Below are 19,407 nucleotides of genomic sequence, written 5' to 3'. Positions count from 1 at the left end.
TGTTCCTTTCTCCGTAGAATCTGTATGAGATGTGAAATATGTAACCGGTAACACAGCATGGGAAAAATTAACCTATTCTGATGACTTTGAAGGAGTTCTAACTGCACGTGATCACAAGCAGCTTACTTGTCAGTAGACAGCAGTCCTGCGTTATATCAGCGGTAACGTGGTGGTTCACGTTCAGAGAACTTTTTGTTTTTTCCTCCAAGTTATGCTGACCTCTCAGGCGAAAATATTCCCCATCTAATAAAAGCCGAGGCAAATTTATGGGCCTGCTCCTGACCACTTGTCCTTTATGCTTTAAAAGAAAAAATAAATCTGGATTAAGACTCATAGGTTACTATTGGACCATGTAAATGGTGGGCAGGGGCCAAATATTCCCCCATCCTTGGTCTGCCCATCTTTTTCCCTCTTTGGGCTGTTTGGGGGATATTAGAGCCGGTGGAGTGAAGGTTCCTGCAGAGAATGGTAATGTAGTTAGTTCTCTTTAGAAATACAAGCTATCACTCTCGTTGCCTAGAGAGCCTCATGCTTTGGCACCATACAGGAGGCCCCTGGTGGGTCTCAGGTGAGGCTGCTAATAAAAAAGTAGCTGTGGCACGTCAGGGTGAATCAACTGGGACCGAGTGAAAAGGAGGACATTCTGTAATTAAAAGCCCAGAGAAATATTAGAGCTCTCTTTTGTTGCCAACATTATGACAATTGTCCTTTCTACCTGTTCCCGTGGGTTTTCTGTCATTTTATCATGCATCCAACAAGTGTTTATTAAATACCTACTCTGTGTTCTGTTCACCATATACTTCAGGGTTTATTTAAGACAGCTCATAAATGAATGTGTGATGACTCAGACGTGGGTCTGGCCCTCAAGGATCTTGTCACCTGGTAAGAGAAAGATGAATATGAGGCAGAGAGTGGCTGGTCCATGGGACATGGCAGGATGCAGAGCAAAAGGGCTTGGGATCTGATAGACTTGGGTTCAAATTCAGGGTCTACTGCTTATTACCTCCTTTGGCTCCTGTCAGGTTATCCAATCTTGTTCAAAGTTGGTTTCTAAATCTTGAAACTGTGAAAAATGTATTTCATTCCTGGAAGATTTGCTTTTAGTATTTGAAAAGCTGAGAAAAAGGCCTGGCATAGAGTAGGCAATTGATAAATGGCAGCTCTTATTATTACAACTGGCTGGGTTCAGATAAACTCCTGTGTGAGCTTGAGGGCAGTGAAGGAACAGTATCAGTGAAGGGACCACGAGTTTGATGATTGGACATGTATCTGAGCTGAACTTGGGAAGGTGAGTAGGATTTGGGAATGTGCTGAGGGCAATAGAGAAGAAAGTTTATTCAAGATGCATTATATAATTTTATACCTTTTTTGTTTGTTTTTAGCAAACAGACACCAATTTTGCATCATTTTTATTTGCAGTATGTGAATCAAATCATCATGTTACTTAAACTTTAGCATGAATACCAATGCCAAGAGTTGTGTATTTCATCTGTTTCCCTTTGTTGCCTCACAACCTTTTATAGACAGCACATACTGAATGAATGCAGAGGCTCATGACCTGGCTGTGTTGAAATTTCTGCATTTAGTGGGGATGTCCCTCAGAATCCACTGTGATCAGAGGTGTTTTCTAAAATGTGCCCGGATCCTAAGTTCTGGTTGCTTCTTAGAATAGTGAGAGCCTGGAGGCATGAGAGCAAGATCCTGGCCTGTGGCCCATACGTGGCAAGCCCTCAACTATGCTAATGATAGTTGTGATTATTATTGATTATTTGGAACTTCTAACAACTTAGAATTTTAATTTCTCAAAGCGCCCTCACTCCTTGGTGAGTCTGAAAATGCTGGTGTTCTGTGCTGGCCGGCAGCTCATTTGGCCTGAGGTAACTTAGGCGCTTGTGCCCAGCGTGTGTGTGTGTGTGTGTGTGTGTGTGTGTGTGTGTGTGTGTGTATGTGTGTGTGTGTGCATGCATGTGTGCATGCCTGACCTCTGTACCAGTCTGCCAAGTACTTGAGATGAGGTGCATCTTACATCTCTTGCCAGCCCTCCTAAGAAGGGGCTTTGTGCTGCTGGACAAGCATAAATAGGATGTCCTCAGTGTAAATCAGACTCATGGTGTGCTCTCCTCTTTGCACTTTCTGAGCTGAATCTTGCTTTTCCTCACTTCATCCCCCCCAGAACAGAACTTAGCTTTGTGGTGTTGGGTTGTTAGGAACACAACCTGCATTCACCGTAGTCGTAATTTTGTTGGTCTTTCTCTGAGTAGGAAAGTGACACTTGAGGAAGACCTCATTCTGTCATTCTAGAATATTTGTTAAGCTCCAGGAACAGGTAGTGTGCTGTCCATAAGTTTTGGACCTGGATGGACACTTAGCACATATGATCAAAGGAATCTTACAACTGGACCTAGTTCCTTTTGAGAGAGAGAGAGGTAAGTGAGTAACCCCAGATAGGCATCCTAACTTGGAATTTTCTAAATGGTTAATGCTTGGCTGACATGTTATAAAGCTAATTTGTTTATACTTGTGTCATGTAATTATACACTCTGTATATAATATCCTTTTGAAATTATTATTTATTGCACAAATATTATAACAGAAACTGAACTCAAAACACAAGGAAAAATGTGTGTGGGCTTACCATTTGTACAAATGAAACCTTTTTTGTGTTTTCAGGTTTATTAATGGTCCCTGTCCACATGTCCATGACAGTACAGTTGACACCGTGCTGTAGGTATCATTTAGTTTTCTGCTCTTTCCAGCTACCCCCTCCACATGCATCGTATGGTATTCCCATACGCTTTCAAAACTAATTATATCTGCATGTAGACCTTTAGCTATTTTAATAGAACCTGTGTTTTAAACTATGAACATCTAGAGGAAACTCCCAGCCCACCCCATCCCAATGATTTCCTTTCTCTTCGCTGCGGGAGGGGGGATTCAGGATGGTGGCAGGATGGAACTGCCCAGAGTTCATTGTCCAAGGCTGTCCTTGGTGCTTTCATCAGAAACATAGAGAAACTGGCTGTCAGAGTGAAACGTCTTTGCTTTTCACTTTCAAAGGAGAGAATTCAGAAGGAATATTTGAGAGTATTTAGAAAGAAATATTTGAGGATGTTTGGGGACATCCTGGAGATAGATCCCTACATTATTACTGTGGATGGAGGAAGTTAGGTGCAGGGAAATGGTGACTGAAAGAGCCAGCACCTGGGTTTGAATACTTCTGATGCTCTAGGCATTCTCTCTCTCAACCTCTCTCTCTTTCTTTCTTTCTCTCTCTCTCTCCCTTCCTCCTTCCCTCCCTCCCTCTGTCCCTTATCTGTAAAAATGCAAACCTCCATAGACTGAGGATGTGGTATCAGAGAATAAGATCATAATTTGAATCTTTTCAAAAGTTCCCAGTGTGGGCATAATGCTTATGATGTTTTCCAAGGGGGTGAGAATGACCTAGGAATGCATCTAGGAGTGAGAGGCAAGGCAACCAGTGGAGTGGAGAAGAGCAGTGGCTTTGAAGTCAGACAGCATGGTTCAAATTTTTGCTCTGGTTCTAGTTTGGTGGCCTTGGGCAAGTTACTTAACATTTCTGAATATTTCCATGAGGAAGGTAATTATAGTGCTACCTCACAGGGTTGTGGTGAGATGAAATTGGATAGTGTAAATAATGCACTTAGCACAATGCCTGGCATAAATAGTAAGCATTCAATAAACGTGAAGTGTTATTACTATTTTTGTTATTTCCTGTTTACTGCTTTCCAAACAGGTATCCCTGGACTGAGGTAGTCATAGGATCTGTAAACCATGTTTGGTATTATTGCAAAGTCTAAGAGAAATAGGCAGGTTTGGTCATTGTAATAACCACATGGTAGAGTCTTAGAAACATGGTGCCCTCGGAGGAAGAATAACAGAAGGGGTCCTTGTTGCTGAAAGAGTTGGGTCTTCCATCTCAGGAAATTAGCAAGTTCTTTAATGAAAGCTTGTGGGTTTCTAGTAGTAATGGGAGTAAATAGAGGATGATATGTGCAAATGACTTGATTGATTGGTACAAGTGATCCTTCTCTTTAGAACACAAGCAGTTGATACACTGTGGAGTCCCCAGTGCTCAGTCCTGTTAACTGGCTTGTTGAGCAAGATTTCACTGCCAACTGCCTCTTTGGAAACTGGAAGCAGTGGGAAAATTACTAGGCAAATGGAAACCGGTTTCTCTACCCAACTTGGTAGAGCATTTGCTCTAGGCAACCAGACAGGCTCCAGGAGACATTTGTCTTTATAGTGCCTTTTTTTTTTTTAGCTGTAATTTAAACTGACATCATTTGATTTTGACGTTGCAACAGGGTCTCTGTAGACTTAACATTATGTTCATTTTCCCATGCACATCCTCACTGGGGATTGATGGATTTATACCAACATGGAAACTGGTTGGAATGGAAACCATCCAGAAAATGATTAGGGAGCTTGAAACTTTCTGAAACTGGGCACAACGTGTATTAAGTCATTATTGTTTTAATGAAACTTGTCTTAGCTGGGGTCTCTTAACCGCTTGTTTTCTAGTTTTAATATTGAGTCACTAATTTACACTAATGAGACGCTGTCAAGATTAAACACCTATCTTATACTGTGTTTGCCAAAGTGTGCGATCTAACCTGAGATGTGGCTTTGCAAAATCCTCTGTATTAAACTTGTTGGAGAAATAGAAACAAAAAAACTGCCTGGTTTCAACAGAAACTGTCAACATCATATCTGGGAAGAAATTCATGGTGAATATGTCTTATATTATACCAGGGTGGTCTATAGTAGGTCCTATCAGTAAACAGCTAAATACCACTCTTCCCTGGTAAATTTGCATACTCCTGTGTCTTGTGTGAAATGATGTACATACCCGCTTTTGATGATCTTGTCTGTGGATTATCCACTATGAGAATTGTCTCTTAAAAATGAGAAGAAGCAAGGTGTAGTAGAAAGAATATAAATGTTGGAGCCACACACATCTAGGCCTGTGTCCCAGATTCCTTCTTTCCCATTTGCTTGTTTAGGTAAATTCCTTAACTTCCTTTTGCCTCAATTTTTCTCATCTGCAGCATGGGGATGGTGATATTTATGGGGGCAATGCTGTTGAAAGGTTTAGTAGACATAAGACAAGTAGATAATGTAGCACCTCACATGTAGTTGGTGCTTGCTTAAAGGTCCATTTAAAGGTCCGCATATCATTCAATTGAATTCCAGTTTGTCCAAGGCCACCCAGCCTTTCTTGGCCTTCTCTCCCATTATCAGTTAATGTGTGTTCTTGAAGGCAGTCCAATTTTATCATTGGTTCAGAGGGAGGAAAATAATTAGGAAGGCAGGCCTACTGCAAGAGAACCTATCCGTTTTGTTGCAGGATCAGATACAAATGGTTTTTGGATTGTCCATTATTTATCTTTCACTTCTTCCCTTCATTAGTGGTGCTAATGGAGACATAATTACCTTCTTTGTCAGTCTTAATCTCTTGGTCTCCTCAAATCCCACAATAGTAAAAATATGTTGTGTTTTTTTAAAATATGTTTTTAATGTTTATTTATTTTTGTGAGAGAGAGAGAGAGCAGGGGAGGGGCAGAGAGAGGGGGACAGAGGATCAAAAGTGGGCTTGGTGCTGACAGCAGAAAGCCCGATGCAAGGCTGGAACTCCTAAACTGTGATATCATGACCTGAGCAGAAATTGAGTCAGATGCTTAACCGACTGAGCCACCCAGGTGCCCCGTGTTGTGTTTTAATATTCTCTTTCGACTTCCAAAACCCAAAGAAAGCTGGGGAGAGAGTAGGAGAAGATGATCTGAGAGGTCGTTTATAAACAAAATGATCAGGGTTTATTGATGATTTTAATCTTTATGAAGATTCCTACAGAGAAGTATTCTCTCTCAGTCTCTCTCAGTGGGGATAGGAGATATGGCAAGCGATGAGAGAGGCACACTCTGAACTGCTTTCAACAAATCGTGCGATGATTTCTGTTTGCACTTAGTTCTCAGGTCATCAGTACTATGTGGAGACTTTTGCCCTCCACTGATATGTGTGCTCCTAGATTCAGGGGGTGGGTTTGGATACATGCCTCTGTTTGAGTGATTCCAGCTACTGCTGAATGACATTTCTGTTTCAATAGTATTGTAAACCAAAGAGTAAGACATTTTTGGTTGAGAGATCTTGTTTCTCTTCCTAGTCCATCCCCCATGCTCACTCTTCCAAACCATTCTTTAAAAAGCAAAACAAAGCAAACAAAAACTTGCACTGAGAAAACATCTGGAAGTGAGCAGGCTAGGTCAAAGCCTTTTCCTGATACTACAGTAGAATACCATGACCATCCTTTTGATTGGCTAATTTCTGTTGTTTTAGACTGATTTGTGCAAATCTCTGTCTCATTAATGTAGATTAAAAAAAAGAAAAAGTATCCCTAAAAATGATCAGAATTGGTTCAGGAAAGATATTCTTTACCTATGGAAAATTCATTATCCTATCTAGAAGAATGCCTTGAGATAGCATAAGATTTATAGCATTTTGTTTTTTTTTTTTACCAAGTAATACATGGTTTAAAAAAGAAAAGGAAATTAGAAAAACTTCAAGAAATCACACTAATAGTAACACTGAAAGTACGTACACATCTTCATTTTAACAAAGAATGCAATAGTTCATGGGAAGTATTGTCTGACTTAAATTTAAAACCATTGCAGTGGTTTTGATTGTTTTTTTTCTCTTGGAAGTGCTCATATTCTGGAATGTGTTTATAGATCTTGACCTCAGATGCTTCCCCTGACTCAGAAATTGGAAAACATTTTGCTAGAGGGGCCAACAGCGAGTGCCTTCCCCTGCTGCAAACTGGGCCCAGCGCTGACGTGTTAGGAGCTGGTTCTGTGGTCCAGGGAGACCCAGGATGCTGATACCACAGTTTCTTGCTCAGTGTAAAAACTTAAAAAAACAGACAAGACACACCTAGGAACAAGATGATTGTTAATATTTGAGGAGAAGGAAGTGGAGGAGAGAAATTGCATTTTTCCTTCCTAATTATACTCTTGTTTTAGAACACAAGTAGTCCCTTGGCTTATTTTCAAAGTGTGGTATGTCTTACCCCTGTTCAAACTTGTCAAATTCCCAACGTAAAAGCCCATGGAAGATGTTTTTCTTCCTTTGGGGGCTGCTGCTACTTTTGGCCTCTGATGGATGATTAAAGGTTGTATTTTGTGAGGACTTTTATGGCATTTTTGATAGTGGTAGTGCAGGGCAGGCTAAATGGATCATAGCAGAGTCTCAGAGGTCACATGTCCAGAGTTCCATTCAGTTCAGGAACCATCCCTGCTACCTGTTCTTCCCGCCTCTGGTGGATCTCACTGGTGAGTGAGCAGAGCTTCTGCTTTTAAAATGCGGGAGGTCTTAAGCTAAAGAACTTTTCTTCCATGTGACACTTATTGGCTACTCAGTAAAAATTGATGAGCAAGTGGATGACAAACCAGTCAGGTCCAAGGGGTCTTCTTATGGTGGTTTGAGCCCTCTTGGCATTTTAGTCAGATGGTGTATATGTGCTCTCGAAATTTCCTTTCCAGGCCAAACTGTCGCAATTACTCTATACTCTTAGGATATTGTTTCCTTATTTTCTCCCCTTCTTGCTCTCTGCTGGACAAGTTCCAATTTGTTAATGTTTTTGTTAAAATGTTGTAAAGATACCTGAATGAAATGCCCCCAAATATAATCAGATGAGCACAAAGTATAGTGAAACATTTCTCTTATGGTTCTGGATTCTGTTATTCTTTTTTTTCAACGTTTTTTTATTTTTTTTTTATTTTTGGGACAGAGAGAGACAGAGCATGAACGGGGGAGGGGCAGAGAGAGAGGGAGACACAGAATCGGAAACAGGCTCCAGGCTCCGAGCCATCAGCCCAGAGCCTGACGCGGGGCTCGAACTCACGGACCGCGAGATCGTGACCTGGCTGAAGTCGGACGCTTAACCGACTGCGCCACCCAGGCGCCCCTCTGTTATTCTTTTAATGGAACCAGAATGTATCATCCCCCTTGGGGCTGCCATGCTTAGACAGATGGATAGTGGAGTGGCATAGAGAACAGCCCGGAACCAGATGCCTGGGTTTGAATCCAGACTCCATCAGTTGTGAAATCTGTTACCCTGGGCAAGTTGCTTAACCTCTCTTTGCCTCAGTTGCCTCATCTATAAAGTTGGGAATAATCGTAGTACTTACTTTATAAGTCTATTATAAAGAACAAATGAGTCAATTTATGCCCAGTGCTCACAACAGTGTCCAGAACAAACTATGCTCTCTGTGTTGGCTTTTTTTGAACTCAGGGTAGAAAGCCTCCATGTCTTATTATCTCAGGAGGCTTTAGAATTAGGCTGTGCTCAAATCCTAGTGCTGCCACTCTCTGTGTGTTTTGGGGCAAGTTACTTCACCTTTCCAAGCTTATGTTTTCTCATTGGCAAACAGGGCATAAGAGAATAAAAATAGCATCTTCCCTATAGGACAGTTGGGAAAATTAAATGAGATAATATGCATGGTGGTTGGCATTTGTGAAGTGGCCTAGAAAGTCTTGCTAATATTATCATTTGAACTTTTGGGCTCTAATTAAGATCCTTGATGGCCATGACCGTGGTTTACTTATTTGCTTTTTTTTTTTTTTTAACTCTATCTGGTATACCATGTGTATAAGGGCTGCTAAATTAAGAGTAAATATTTAAGTTGAGTTTTCCCTTTGGGTCTTACCTTGGGGAGTTGGAAAAATGAAACTATCCTAAGCTACTTAAAACTGTATGCTCACAAGTTTATGGTGCAATTTGGCCTGATTGTTTTGAAGAACATATTCTGTTTGCCACCATGCACTGGTTAATTTACTTGGGCTTCAGGATAAATAGACTTGCTTGATCACTTCTCTCCTCATTATTTGCTGTCTAGAATTTTTAGGGAATATTTAGGCTGGGTAGCTGCACTGGTCACCAGCTGGAGGCCTCTCTCGCCTTTCAAATGGCTTGTGAGGTGGGTAAGTAATCCGGTGAGTGACAAAGGTTATAGCCAATTTTCTAGGGACTCTGGGATTCATTTTTCTTATGTCCTTGAAGCCTTAAGCAAGTGAGTTTTAAGGTTGTTGAGAAAGTGGGGAACCATTAAAAAATGGTTTATAGTTATTAATGTTTTCAAATCTTGGTTGGATTTTAAAGGTGGGTTAAACTACTAAAGTGAATATAAATTAAAACCAGTTAAACAGAGGAGTCCCTCGTCCATTCTGTCTTTGGTGTGCCTAGAATTCCATAAATTTTATGGGTTTCAAAATACTTGCCTTGTTTTGAATGTTTCTAATAAGATGGAGTGAAGTGGCTTACACCTCATGAGATATGGAACTGTTACCCAGGAATGCTGTTTGGCACACATATAAAGAAAGCACTGGTCTCTTGATTCATAAAAAATGTGTGGCTCATTTCCCTGGGACATGTGCGTTATTTTCACAGAGGAATTTCATTTTTTACTCCCTCCCACCCTGTGCATCACTTACACACGTTTGCAATTCATCAGCTATGATTTCCAAAATTTCTGCTCCCTCCTCTCTCTGGCCACCTCCATCCAACTAACCAAAGAGAAAGAGATTATGTGGGAAGGAGGGAAATTTACTTAAATGCCTTATTTTCCTGCATGTAAGGGGCATGGTGAATTTGAGAAGTGGTCTGAGTATTAGCCCAGATGACTCAATGCAATTATGAAATGAATTGGAAACTGTTTTCATGAGAGAGAGAGAGGGAGAGAGCGAGCGAGCAAGCAAGTGAGAGAACATGTGTTTATGCCATCTCTCCTTCTCTCCTCCTCCTCCTTTTTGCACTCTCAAGGCTATATTTTAGGTTTGCTATGCAGAAATGAGGTTGTGCTGCATAGCCTCACCCTCTAAACCAAAATATGCTATGTGGAAGGCTGCACAGCTCATCCAGTGAGAATCTCATGTATTGCACTCCTGTCAATGAGCTTGCCAGAAAAAAGTAAATAGCTAGCTTTGGCTAAGAAAGCAATGACTTATCTGCAATGGAAATAGCATTTTTTTTCCTTCTGAAAAAAATTTTCTTACAAAATGAGAGCGTGCGGGGATTAGTGCTGACTTCTCTAGTTTAGATGTCCAGCTTTCAATCTCCTTTGGGTGCTTGATGTAGTGGAAAGAGCAGCAGCCTCTAGTGCTGTTCTTATTCAGCCACCCAACCCAAAGAGTTAGTAGGTTTGCTCGAAGTTGAAAGAAAAGTTCCTCTGGGAGGAGAGTTAAATTCCTCTGGGTGGAAGGCCATAGTGGTTAAAAATCTGGCTTCTGGAGCCAGATCTAACATGGATTCAAATCTGGCTCTGCCACTCAGTGTGTGAGTAGGGCAAATTGCTTAATCTGAAACTCCGTTTTTTCACCTGTAGGATGGGGATAATAATCAGGCACACTGCCTGATACACTGTCATGATTTTTTAAAAACTTTTAATGTTTATTTATTTTTGAGAGAGAGAGAGAGAGCGAGAGCATAGCAGGGAGGGGCAGAGAGAGAGGAGGACTCAGAATCCAAAGTAGGCTCCAGGCTCTGAGCTGTCAGCACAGAGCCCGACGTAGGGCTTGAACCCATGAACTGCAAGATCATGGACTGAGCTGAAGTCAGACATTTACCCAACTGAGCCACCCAGGCACCCCTGTCATGATTTAGGGATAGTTTAAGGCAGGGGTGTAGAACCTGGCATGTGGAAAGAGTTGGTAACTTATGATTTTTATTCTTCCTTCATTTGTAAAGTTACACCAACAGGACTGGTCTTGGTGGGAGTAGGGTGAGGAGCAGTTTGTGGAAAGGTGGTATGGGAGTGTGCAGAAGACGGAGCTTCCTGATATAGCATGGCTAGGGACGGCGCAATAGCACTTCTTACTGCGGGCCAGAGGAGATGTCTGTATTTTTCTTTACTACTTCTAAAGAAAATTCATGGGGTATTGATTTTTAGGGAAGATTTAGACTTCCAATGTAACGAGGAAAGTTTATGAGCTGCTATATCCAGCAGAAACCATTTATTAGACCTTTCATGGGGCCAGGAAACATTAAATGATGAGACTGGGACACTTTGATATGTGCTGTCACAGTTTGTAAACTATCTGATGACTTTAGTATGAACCTGGCACCCATGACAAAGACTTTTCTTGTTGAGACACTGCATGGCCGTATGCAGGTGTGTCTTTTCTGGTGCTTTTGGGTGAGTGTAAAGCCTTTCTTACCCTTGAATCTCGGTTCTCATCGCAGAAACTTTCCTCCTGAGATTGCAGAGTGCTTCCTGAGCCCTTGCCTCCAAGGATCTCTCTGGCATCTTGTTAGGTTTCATGCCATCTTTTTCTCCTTTACATCTGCACCCTGACCCCAATTTGGAACACATCCAGGAAGAGGGTGGACCAATGGTATGACTTGGGGACTCCAGAACACCTTCACTGCCCTTCTCTGCCAACTTGGAAAATGTAACAGGGTTCACCTGTGGGGAACCAGGGAGAGGAATGGATCTTTACAGGATTTTATCTTTATAGGATTCCTGTGGCATACTTAGGAATGCTTGACTTCCATACATACCTTAGCATTCTCAAGCTTCTTATGTTCTTGCATTTCCCTTTGGCTTTGAAAACATGATTAGCATTCCTTGGCAAGGAGGAACTGGTTGGAAATGAACCTAGTTGTTATTTACCTAACAGTTTTGAGCCATGAAGCTTGTAGCAGCCTCATGACAGTCTCTGTACATTTTCTTTGCTCCTTTCTAATCTGTCTGCCACACTGTTGTTGGAATGACTTTTCTCAAAAACAGAAATCTGATCATGAGCCTTCTTGTTTAGAACTCTTTAAGGGCTGCCACTTGCTCATAAGCTAAGGACTGAAACCCATACTGAAACTTGGTTTGCTGGACACCATGGATGTGGCTTCTGCCTGCTTTGCTGTCAGAAGTAGCCTGTTTCACCCTTCTCCTTGCCAGAACATCTCATCTTCAGGTGGGGGTTCCTCCACCCCTCCACCCCACCGTGAGTATTCTCAGTCACCCCTTTCTCTCTCTAAGAGTTACTAGTAGCATTGGTTACTCTTGCATAGTCTCTTATTTGTCAGTATCTCCCATAAGCCTGTAAACTCCTTGTGGTTAGAGACCATAGCCTGTTTCATCACCACCTGGCACATCTCATGTCCTCAACGTGCATTTGTTGAATAACTTCATTCATTAATTCATTCATTCCTTTTTTAAAGGGATTGATAACCTAAAATATTAAAACTTAGAGTGAATGGACAATTTTACTTAAAAGGCAATAAATCATCAGTGGGAGACATAGAAGTCACAGGAATTTGGAATGAGTCTTGAGGCTGAGCAAGAATATAATCTTTGAGCAACGCATGCTTGCTTGTGTTATTTATTTATTTATCACATAATATTTGTTTATTTAATTTCCTCGTGGTAGTAGGGAAGGAAACCCAAACAGATTACTGAGTTCTCACCGTCTGGTGAAAGGAAGCTCTTCTGAAGTGATAACTATTTCCTGGCAGCAGATGTGCCTTGAAAATTAGAAAATGAATCAATAAAGAAAACAAAAGAAAAAGAAAGAATCCCAACTCTTTCCCCCATGATGGATGATGTCTTATGTTGTAGTTTTGCCAAAGGGCCAGTGTTTGTGAGAGGAGGAAAGGCCAGATGAGATGGAAAGTTAAGCCTGTGTATAATTTAGGGAGAACTGCAGACAACCGGGGAGACTATCTGTAGCCTGAGATGAGAGCCAAGGCCTCAAGGGACATGGGCACCACCTCCCTGTGGGGCAGAGTTTCTTGTGTGTATTCTGTGGTACCTCAAGGTGTTCTGTGGGGAATAAGGGTTCTCTAGTCAGAGGCATTTATAGAACTCTACTTATGATATCCTGGCCTTGTGTTGAAAGTATATAGTGCACACACATAAATATAGACCTTGCAAAGTCTTTCAAAAATTGATTTTAAAAATGATCAAAGAGGGGTGCTGGGTAGCTCAGTCAGTTAAGTGTCTGACTCTTGATTTCAGTTCAAGTAATGATCTCAAGTTGGGAGATAGGGCTCCACGTTGGGCTCCATGCTGGGCAGGAAGCCTACCTGAAATTCTCTCTCCCTCTTCCCTTGCCCTTTCCCTACTCGTTCACATGTGTGCGCTCTCTCTCTTTCTTTCTCTCTTTCAAAAAAAAAACCATCAAAGATCTTCCCTTGATGAAGATGGTATGGATCACACTCATTTCATCGAGGGATCTCGTCCTGAGGAAGACAGGTTTGCTGGTGTGAATTCAGGGTCTACCATGTCTCAGCTAGGTGACACAGGAGATTACCTAACTTAGTCTGTGAAATGTGGGTAATAATAGTAATGAATATAAGCTTCGTTAAAAGTTAAATGTGATGATGCTTGTGTAATACTGAGAGTGGTACCTGGTTGAAAGTAAGAGCTTATTGGCCAACTATTATTAATATTGCTGATTAAATTATGCCAAGGAATTAATTAGCACAAAAAGATTGGAGCCCTTTACTCAGAATATGTAGAAACTTCCAATAGCCAAGTTATTCTTCTCACGGGGTCTTTTCTAGCTTGAGGCAAGTGATAATATTTTTAGAAGCAGGGGTAATAGTTTCCCAGCTGGACAAACCCTAGGCTCCACGATAACCAGAGAGGACCACACTGTGTGGGCCTATAGTACTGCTGTGGAAGTCACGCCATATGTGTGTGTGTCCAAATTGTTAATCATAATTAGCTCTGGTGGCTGAATCTAAGTGTTCCTTGGTAATCTTTTAAATTGTTTCTTTAAATGATACTTTCCCTGTGAAGGAATTCAAGCCTAATAAGTTTACTTATGACTTAGTTTGAGCTTTGTTTGAGGTGTTGGCTCTCTTGTTAATTATGCAAGGGTCTTTTTGGTTTCTAGGAAGTTGACTCAAGAGATAAGAGTCTGGTTTTGTAGTTTCTCTATTGACAGAGTTGCATACCACCTATTTTTCCTTCCTTCCTTCCTTCCTTCCTTCCTTCCTTCCTTCCTTCCTTCCTTCCATGCATGCATCCATCCAATAAACTGTTTTTGACCATCTAGCTCTAGCCAAGTGCTGTTAACCACTTCTAATTAACCAAGTCCTGGATGTGGTTTGAATGCAGTACTAGGAATTCTAAGGAGGCCTCTGAAAGTTATTTATGAAAAGCAAGGGAACTTTGCTCTATCTTAACTTTCTTACCCTCCTTATTTACAAATTCTGTGCACATTGTGACTCTGCCAGAGTAATATTGGAGATTAGATTAAGATCTGGAAAATCCATTCCACTATGGCCATACCACCCTGAACGTGCCTGATCTCGTCTGATCTCAGAAGCTAACCAGGGTTGGCCTGGTTAGTACTTGGATGGAATATCCATTCCATAGTTAGAGATACACTAAGAAGGGCTGATTACTAAATAATACATAGTAGTGATGTTGGCCCAGTGTGATGATGGCCCTAATTTGACCTTCACATAAATACAGCTGCCCCTAGACTCATCCCAGGGGCTATCTTTAAGAACACTGACATGTGATAATAAATGAGTCTTTTTAGGAATTTTTCCTTTTTGGTTCAAATGGCTGGTTCCGAAGAATTCCATGGGGAAGCAATCTTCATAATACAGATTTCTTGTAGATAAAACTTTGGCAGACCCATTTTCAACCCTGGCATTCAGACCTCCTAAAATTACTATCAGCTAATGGATATTTAGGATACATAAAGCTGGAAAGGCAGTCAAATTGGTTGCAGGCCTCCATGTATGTGTATCAAGTGAGGGCTATGGATTCTGAGACCAACCAGGCCAGCCTTCTCAGAATCTGGTGGAGAATGTTTTTAAGCACTGGTCAATTATTATTCTCCATTGCTAATCGCAGTCAGTGCAAATGGCCAGTCTTGCTACTACCAGAATTATTTTGTTCATGGGGATCTTATATGTACATGGGGAAATTCATTTTCTAAATGCTAGATTTCAGCTAAACAAAGGCATTCTATTCAACAGACAATTGTTGAGTTAATTTTATGCCAGATATTTTGCTGGGCCTAGCAATACAAAGGTGAATGAGGTATGGTCTCTGCCCTTAAGGAAATTAAAAAATAGTATAGGGTTTCAATTTGTGTCAGATCCAATCAATTAATTGCAGTGGCTGCCTGGTGGGTTGTGTTGGGAAGAATTCTGAGGCTTCATCAGGACTTAGTGATTGATTAGTACAATTTCTTTTTTTTTTTTTTCAACTTTTTTTTTTTTTTTTTTTTTTATTTATTTTTGGGACAGAGAGAGACAGAGCATGAACGGGGGAGGGGCAGAGAGAGAGGGAGACACAGAATCGGAAACAGGCTCCAGGCTCCGAGCCATCAGCCCAGAGCCTGACGCGGGGCTCGAACTCACGGACTGCGAGATCGTGACCTGGCTGAAGTCGGACGCTTAACCGACTGCGCCACCCAGGCGCCCCTGATTAGTACAATTTCATGAGGGTACAGAGGGGATCATGGCAGGTGTACACCCATTGGCTGACTCTTGTCTTCTGGGAGAGAGATAGGCAGTTGCAGCTCAGTATGTTGGCCATGGTAGCAGAGGATTGTAGAGGATGCTCTGGGAACACCAACTTCTGCCTATGGAGCAGAGAATGGCTACACAAGAAGTTGGAGCTGAGACTTGGAAAATTAATAGAAGTTTAGCAGGTGAAAGCATGGAAAGATCACTCTAGGCAAAGGAGGTAAAGTGAAAACATGGAGGCAAGGGACGATAGGATGTATTTGGTGAAAGGCAAATTTTGCTGTGTAACAGGGAGAGTGAGCAGCTTTGCAAAGGCCAGATCACAATGAGTGGTTTGGATGTTAAAGCCCAGGAGGACAAGGAGACAGCACCATAGAATACTGTTTGCCTCATAAATATTAATCTGGAAAGAAGGCTCTCGCATCCTTTTAGAACCTTGGCTTCTAGCCTGTTCTGTTCAACTTTTATATCAATGACTTGATTAGACAAAGATGACATACATGTTGATCACATTAGTAAAAGACACAATGTTTGGAGATTTTGTGAATCTGTGGATGACTTAATCTGAAGCCAGATGTCTCAAACAGCTTGAGTGACTCCAACCAGAGGATATTTAATAGGGAAAAATGTAAAATTCTGTACTTTGGTTCAAACAACCAATTGTAGAAGAGCAGGATGGAAGAATGGTTGGCTTAGCAATAATATATGTGAAAAGGGTCAGATCTGCATTGCAGACTTCTCTAGTCCACACAGTATGATATGGCCACACTGAGAAAATAGTAATGGTGGGCATAGAGTATTTGCAAAGAGGCATAATAATCCTGTGCTTGTCTATCATGTTCAGACCACAGAAGGAATGTTGATTTTGGTAAAGAATTTAAATATAAAAATCAGCTGGCATGTGTCTGGAGGAAAATAACCAGGATGGGGAGGTATTTTGGTTGATGATCTTGAGATTGCTAAACCCAAAAAGAAAAAACACAGGAACTGTCCTCAAAACCTTTGAAGATTCTTCGTCACATAGGAATTAGGTTTATGTTATATGGAATGATGAAAAAATGCAGGGACATTTCTGGAAAGCAAATTTTAGCCCAGTTTCTGGATAAAACCTCCAATGATATGATTTCCTAAGTAGAAAGGGCAAATAGTAAGTTCCCTCTGCCAGAGATGATAAGGCAGAGAGTGGGTTGGCACCTGCTGGAGATTGTAGAAGGGAATTGTATATTAGATGGGGGTTTGGGCCCATAGGTCCTTCCAACTCTGAGACTTTTATTCTGGAAAAAATAGAATATCCCAACACCGTCCTGTCTTTGCTGAAGCCAAGAAATAAACATCTATAAATTAGAGCCCAACCTTTAAGTTGAATCTCTTGGAGTAATTGACTTCTTGTTGGGGAAGTTTTCTTGATCTGCTGTGATGACAGCAAGGCTTTTGTCCCCTCATCTGGCCCTTCCCTATTCTATTCTTAGAATCCTTATCCTAGCATTTTGTTTGTTTTTTGTTTGTAAGAAAACTCCCCTTTCCTTGCTTTTGGGCTACTCACATCAAAGACATCCCATATAAACTTCCCTGGAAAGAAGTCACCTTTCTATAAAAATTCCTACAACCGGGACAACAAGACACAAAAAGCCGTACTTCCCAGCTCTGAGCTTTTGTTAAAACCTGTGTTATGACTGGGTGAAATGAGCTGGCCTCAGAGAAAAGGCCAGACAACACGAGGAAGTCCTTTTGCTGATGGGCGTTCTGTGCCATTTGCAACTCTACGTAACCCGTGTTGTCTCTGGCCGCCAGCACCCCGTCAGATGTTCTGCCAGCTTCGGTTCTGAGTCTGATTTCTCATGCCAGGTTCATCTTGCTGTTGCTGAATAAACGAGGTTCCCACCGTCACGATACTCCTTCCCCCTCCGCCAGGAGAAATCTTCATCCAATGAGATGGGCAGCCATCATGGGATTTACTCACAATCCATCATGGGTGAGATGGTGGTGTGGCTGTGCTATCCCCGCCACAGTTCTCAGACCAGGGGCGGGGGGAGGAAGCAGAAAATGCACACGCTTGTGTACCAGCTCCTGGGATCCAGCTCCTGCTCCTGGTTTCTTCCCAAACCTGCCTGTTAATCATCTGTTTACGTTGCCAAGAATGCTTGACTGGGTAATGATAGCAGGGGGAAAAGCAGTGAAAAGAACATCACAGGTTTTGCTCAAGTGGAGTAATCCCTTCCTGAGTTGCAGGCGTTTCAGCGGCTTTGGTGCAGACAGAGCGGCTGGTCTCATTCTTTTCACACCAATGGCCAGCGGCCCCCAGAAGGCAGCTGACTGTACTGCTTGGCTGTCCCCTCTCTGGTGGTTCCCACGTGGAACTTGGTGCCATCAGTCTTGGTGCAGTCTTCCGCCTCACCCTTTCCCAGTTAGCGTTCTTGCCTGCTGTTCCTGGTAACTACTTGTAAAGTCAGACTGGTGGAGTTGCACCTCTGGAAGTGAGATGAGGGACTGACAAAGATGGGCTTGTTGACCTGCCCTGATGCCACAATCCTGGGATGCCATAACTGAAAGGGAACTCAGAGGTCTTTAAGCCTAGTCCTGTCACTCTAGCTATGAGGAAACTGAGGATCAGAGAGGTGAAGGAAGTTGCTCAAGGTCACACAGCTAGTTGATGATGGGATCTGAGACCATGGCCTCTTGACTCACAGTGCAGGGATCTTTTCTTTTTTTAACATTATTTATTTATTTATTTTTTACCATTTCAATTATTTACATATTTTTCCCGGTTTTATTGAGTTATAATTGACATACATCACTGCATAAGCTTAAGGTATAATTTATATATATTGTGAAATGATTACCACAAGAAGTTAGTCAACATAGCTCATAAAAAAAAAGCAAAAAGGAGGAAAAAATTTTTGCTCCTTGTGATGAGAACTTTTAGGATTTACTCTCTTAACAACTTTCGTATATATTGTACAGCTATAGTCATCACGTTGCACACTACATCCCTAGTGCTATTTATTTTATAAGTGGAAATTTGTACCTTCTGACCACCTTTCTCCACTTTCTCCTCCCCTTACCTTCTGCCTCTGGTAACCACAAATCTCAACTCTTTTCCTATGAATTTTTTTTTAAGATTCTACCTATAAATGAAATCCTACAGTATTTGTCTTGTTCTGTCTGTCTTATTTTGCTCAGCATAATGCCCTCAACTCATATTGTCACAAATGGCAAGAATTCCTTCTCTTTTTTATGGCCAAATAATATTCCCTTAATTAAATAGATAATATTCCAATAATTTACACACACATATCCATCCATCCATCCATACCACACACATTTTCTTTATTAATTCATTCATCATTGGACACTTAAGTTTTTTCCATGTCTTGGCTGTTATAAATAATGCTGCAGATATCTCTTCGAATTAGTGTTTTCATTTCCTTTGGATATATTCCTAAAAGTGGATCATATGGAAGTTCTACTTTTAATTTTTTTGAGGAATCTTCATACTGTTTTTCACAGTGGCTGTACCAGTTTACACTCCTACCAATTAGTGCACGAGGATTCCCTTTTCTCCATATCCTTGCATGTATTTATTATCTCTTGTGTTTTTGATGATGGCCATTTTAACAGGTGTGAGGTGATATTTCATTGTGGTTTTGATTTGCATTCCCCCAATGACTAGTGATGTTGTGCATCTCTTCATGTACCTATTGGCTATTCACTTATCTTCTTTTAAAAAATGTCTATTCAGGTCTTTTGCCCATTTTTAAAACTGGATTATTTGGTGGGTTTGTTTTTTCTTTTTCTTTTTCTTTTTTGCTATTGAATTGTAGGAGTTCTTTATGTATTTTGGATATTAACCATTTATCAGATATATGGTTTGCAAATATTTTTTTCCCACTCTGTAGGTTGTCTTT

The 19,407-nt window shown here is 41.2% G+C and overlaps 1 protein-coding gene across 2 annotated transcripts in view; it reads left to right on the top strand.

Annotated features, from left to right (window-relative positions):
• ROR1 (receptor tyrosine kinase like orphan receptor 1) overlaps positions 1-19,407 on the top strand; it is a 399,098-nt gene that overhangs the window by 90,358 nt on the left and 289,333 nt on the right. Inside the window, exon 1 of one of the 2 annotated variants that reach the window (XM_058717135.1) lies at positions 15,532-17,474. The exons of the other annotated variant lie outside the window; for it this stretch is intronic. Coding sequence (XP_058573118.1) covers positions 17,435-17,474 — 40 coding nt within the window. The 5' untranslated portion in view covers positions 15,532-17,434. Of the gene's footprint in view, positions 1-15,531; positions 17,475-19,407 lie in introns of those variants that run through there. 2 annotated transcript variants of the gene reach the window in all.

Source organism: Neofelis nebulosa, chromosome 2, assembly GCF_028018385.1.
Source record: "Neofelis nebulosa isolate mNeoNeb1 chromosome 2, mNeoNeb1.pri, whole genome shotgun sequence".
Taxonomy (NCBI): domain Eukaryota; kingdom Metazoa; phylum Chordata; class Mammalia; order Carnivora; family Felidae; genus Neofelis; species Neofelis nebulosa.
Note: the sequence above shows the minus strand (reverse complement) of the source record. Positions and strands in the feature narration are given on the sequence as shown.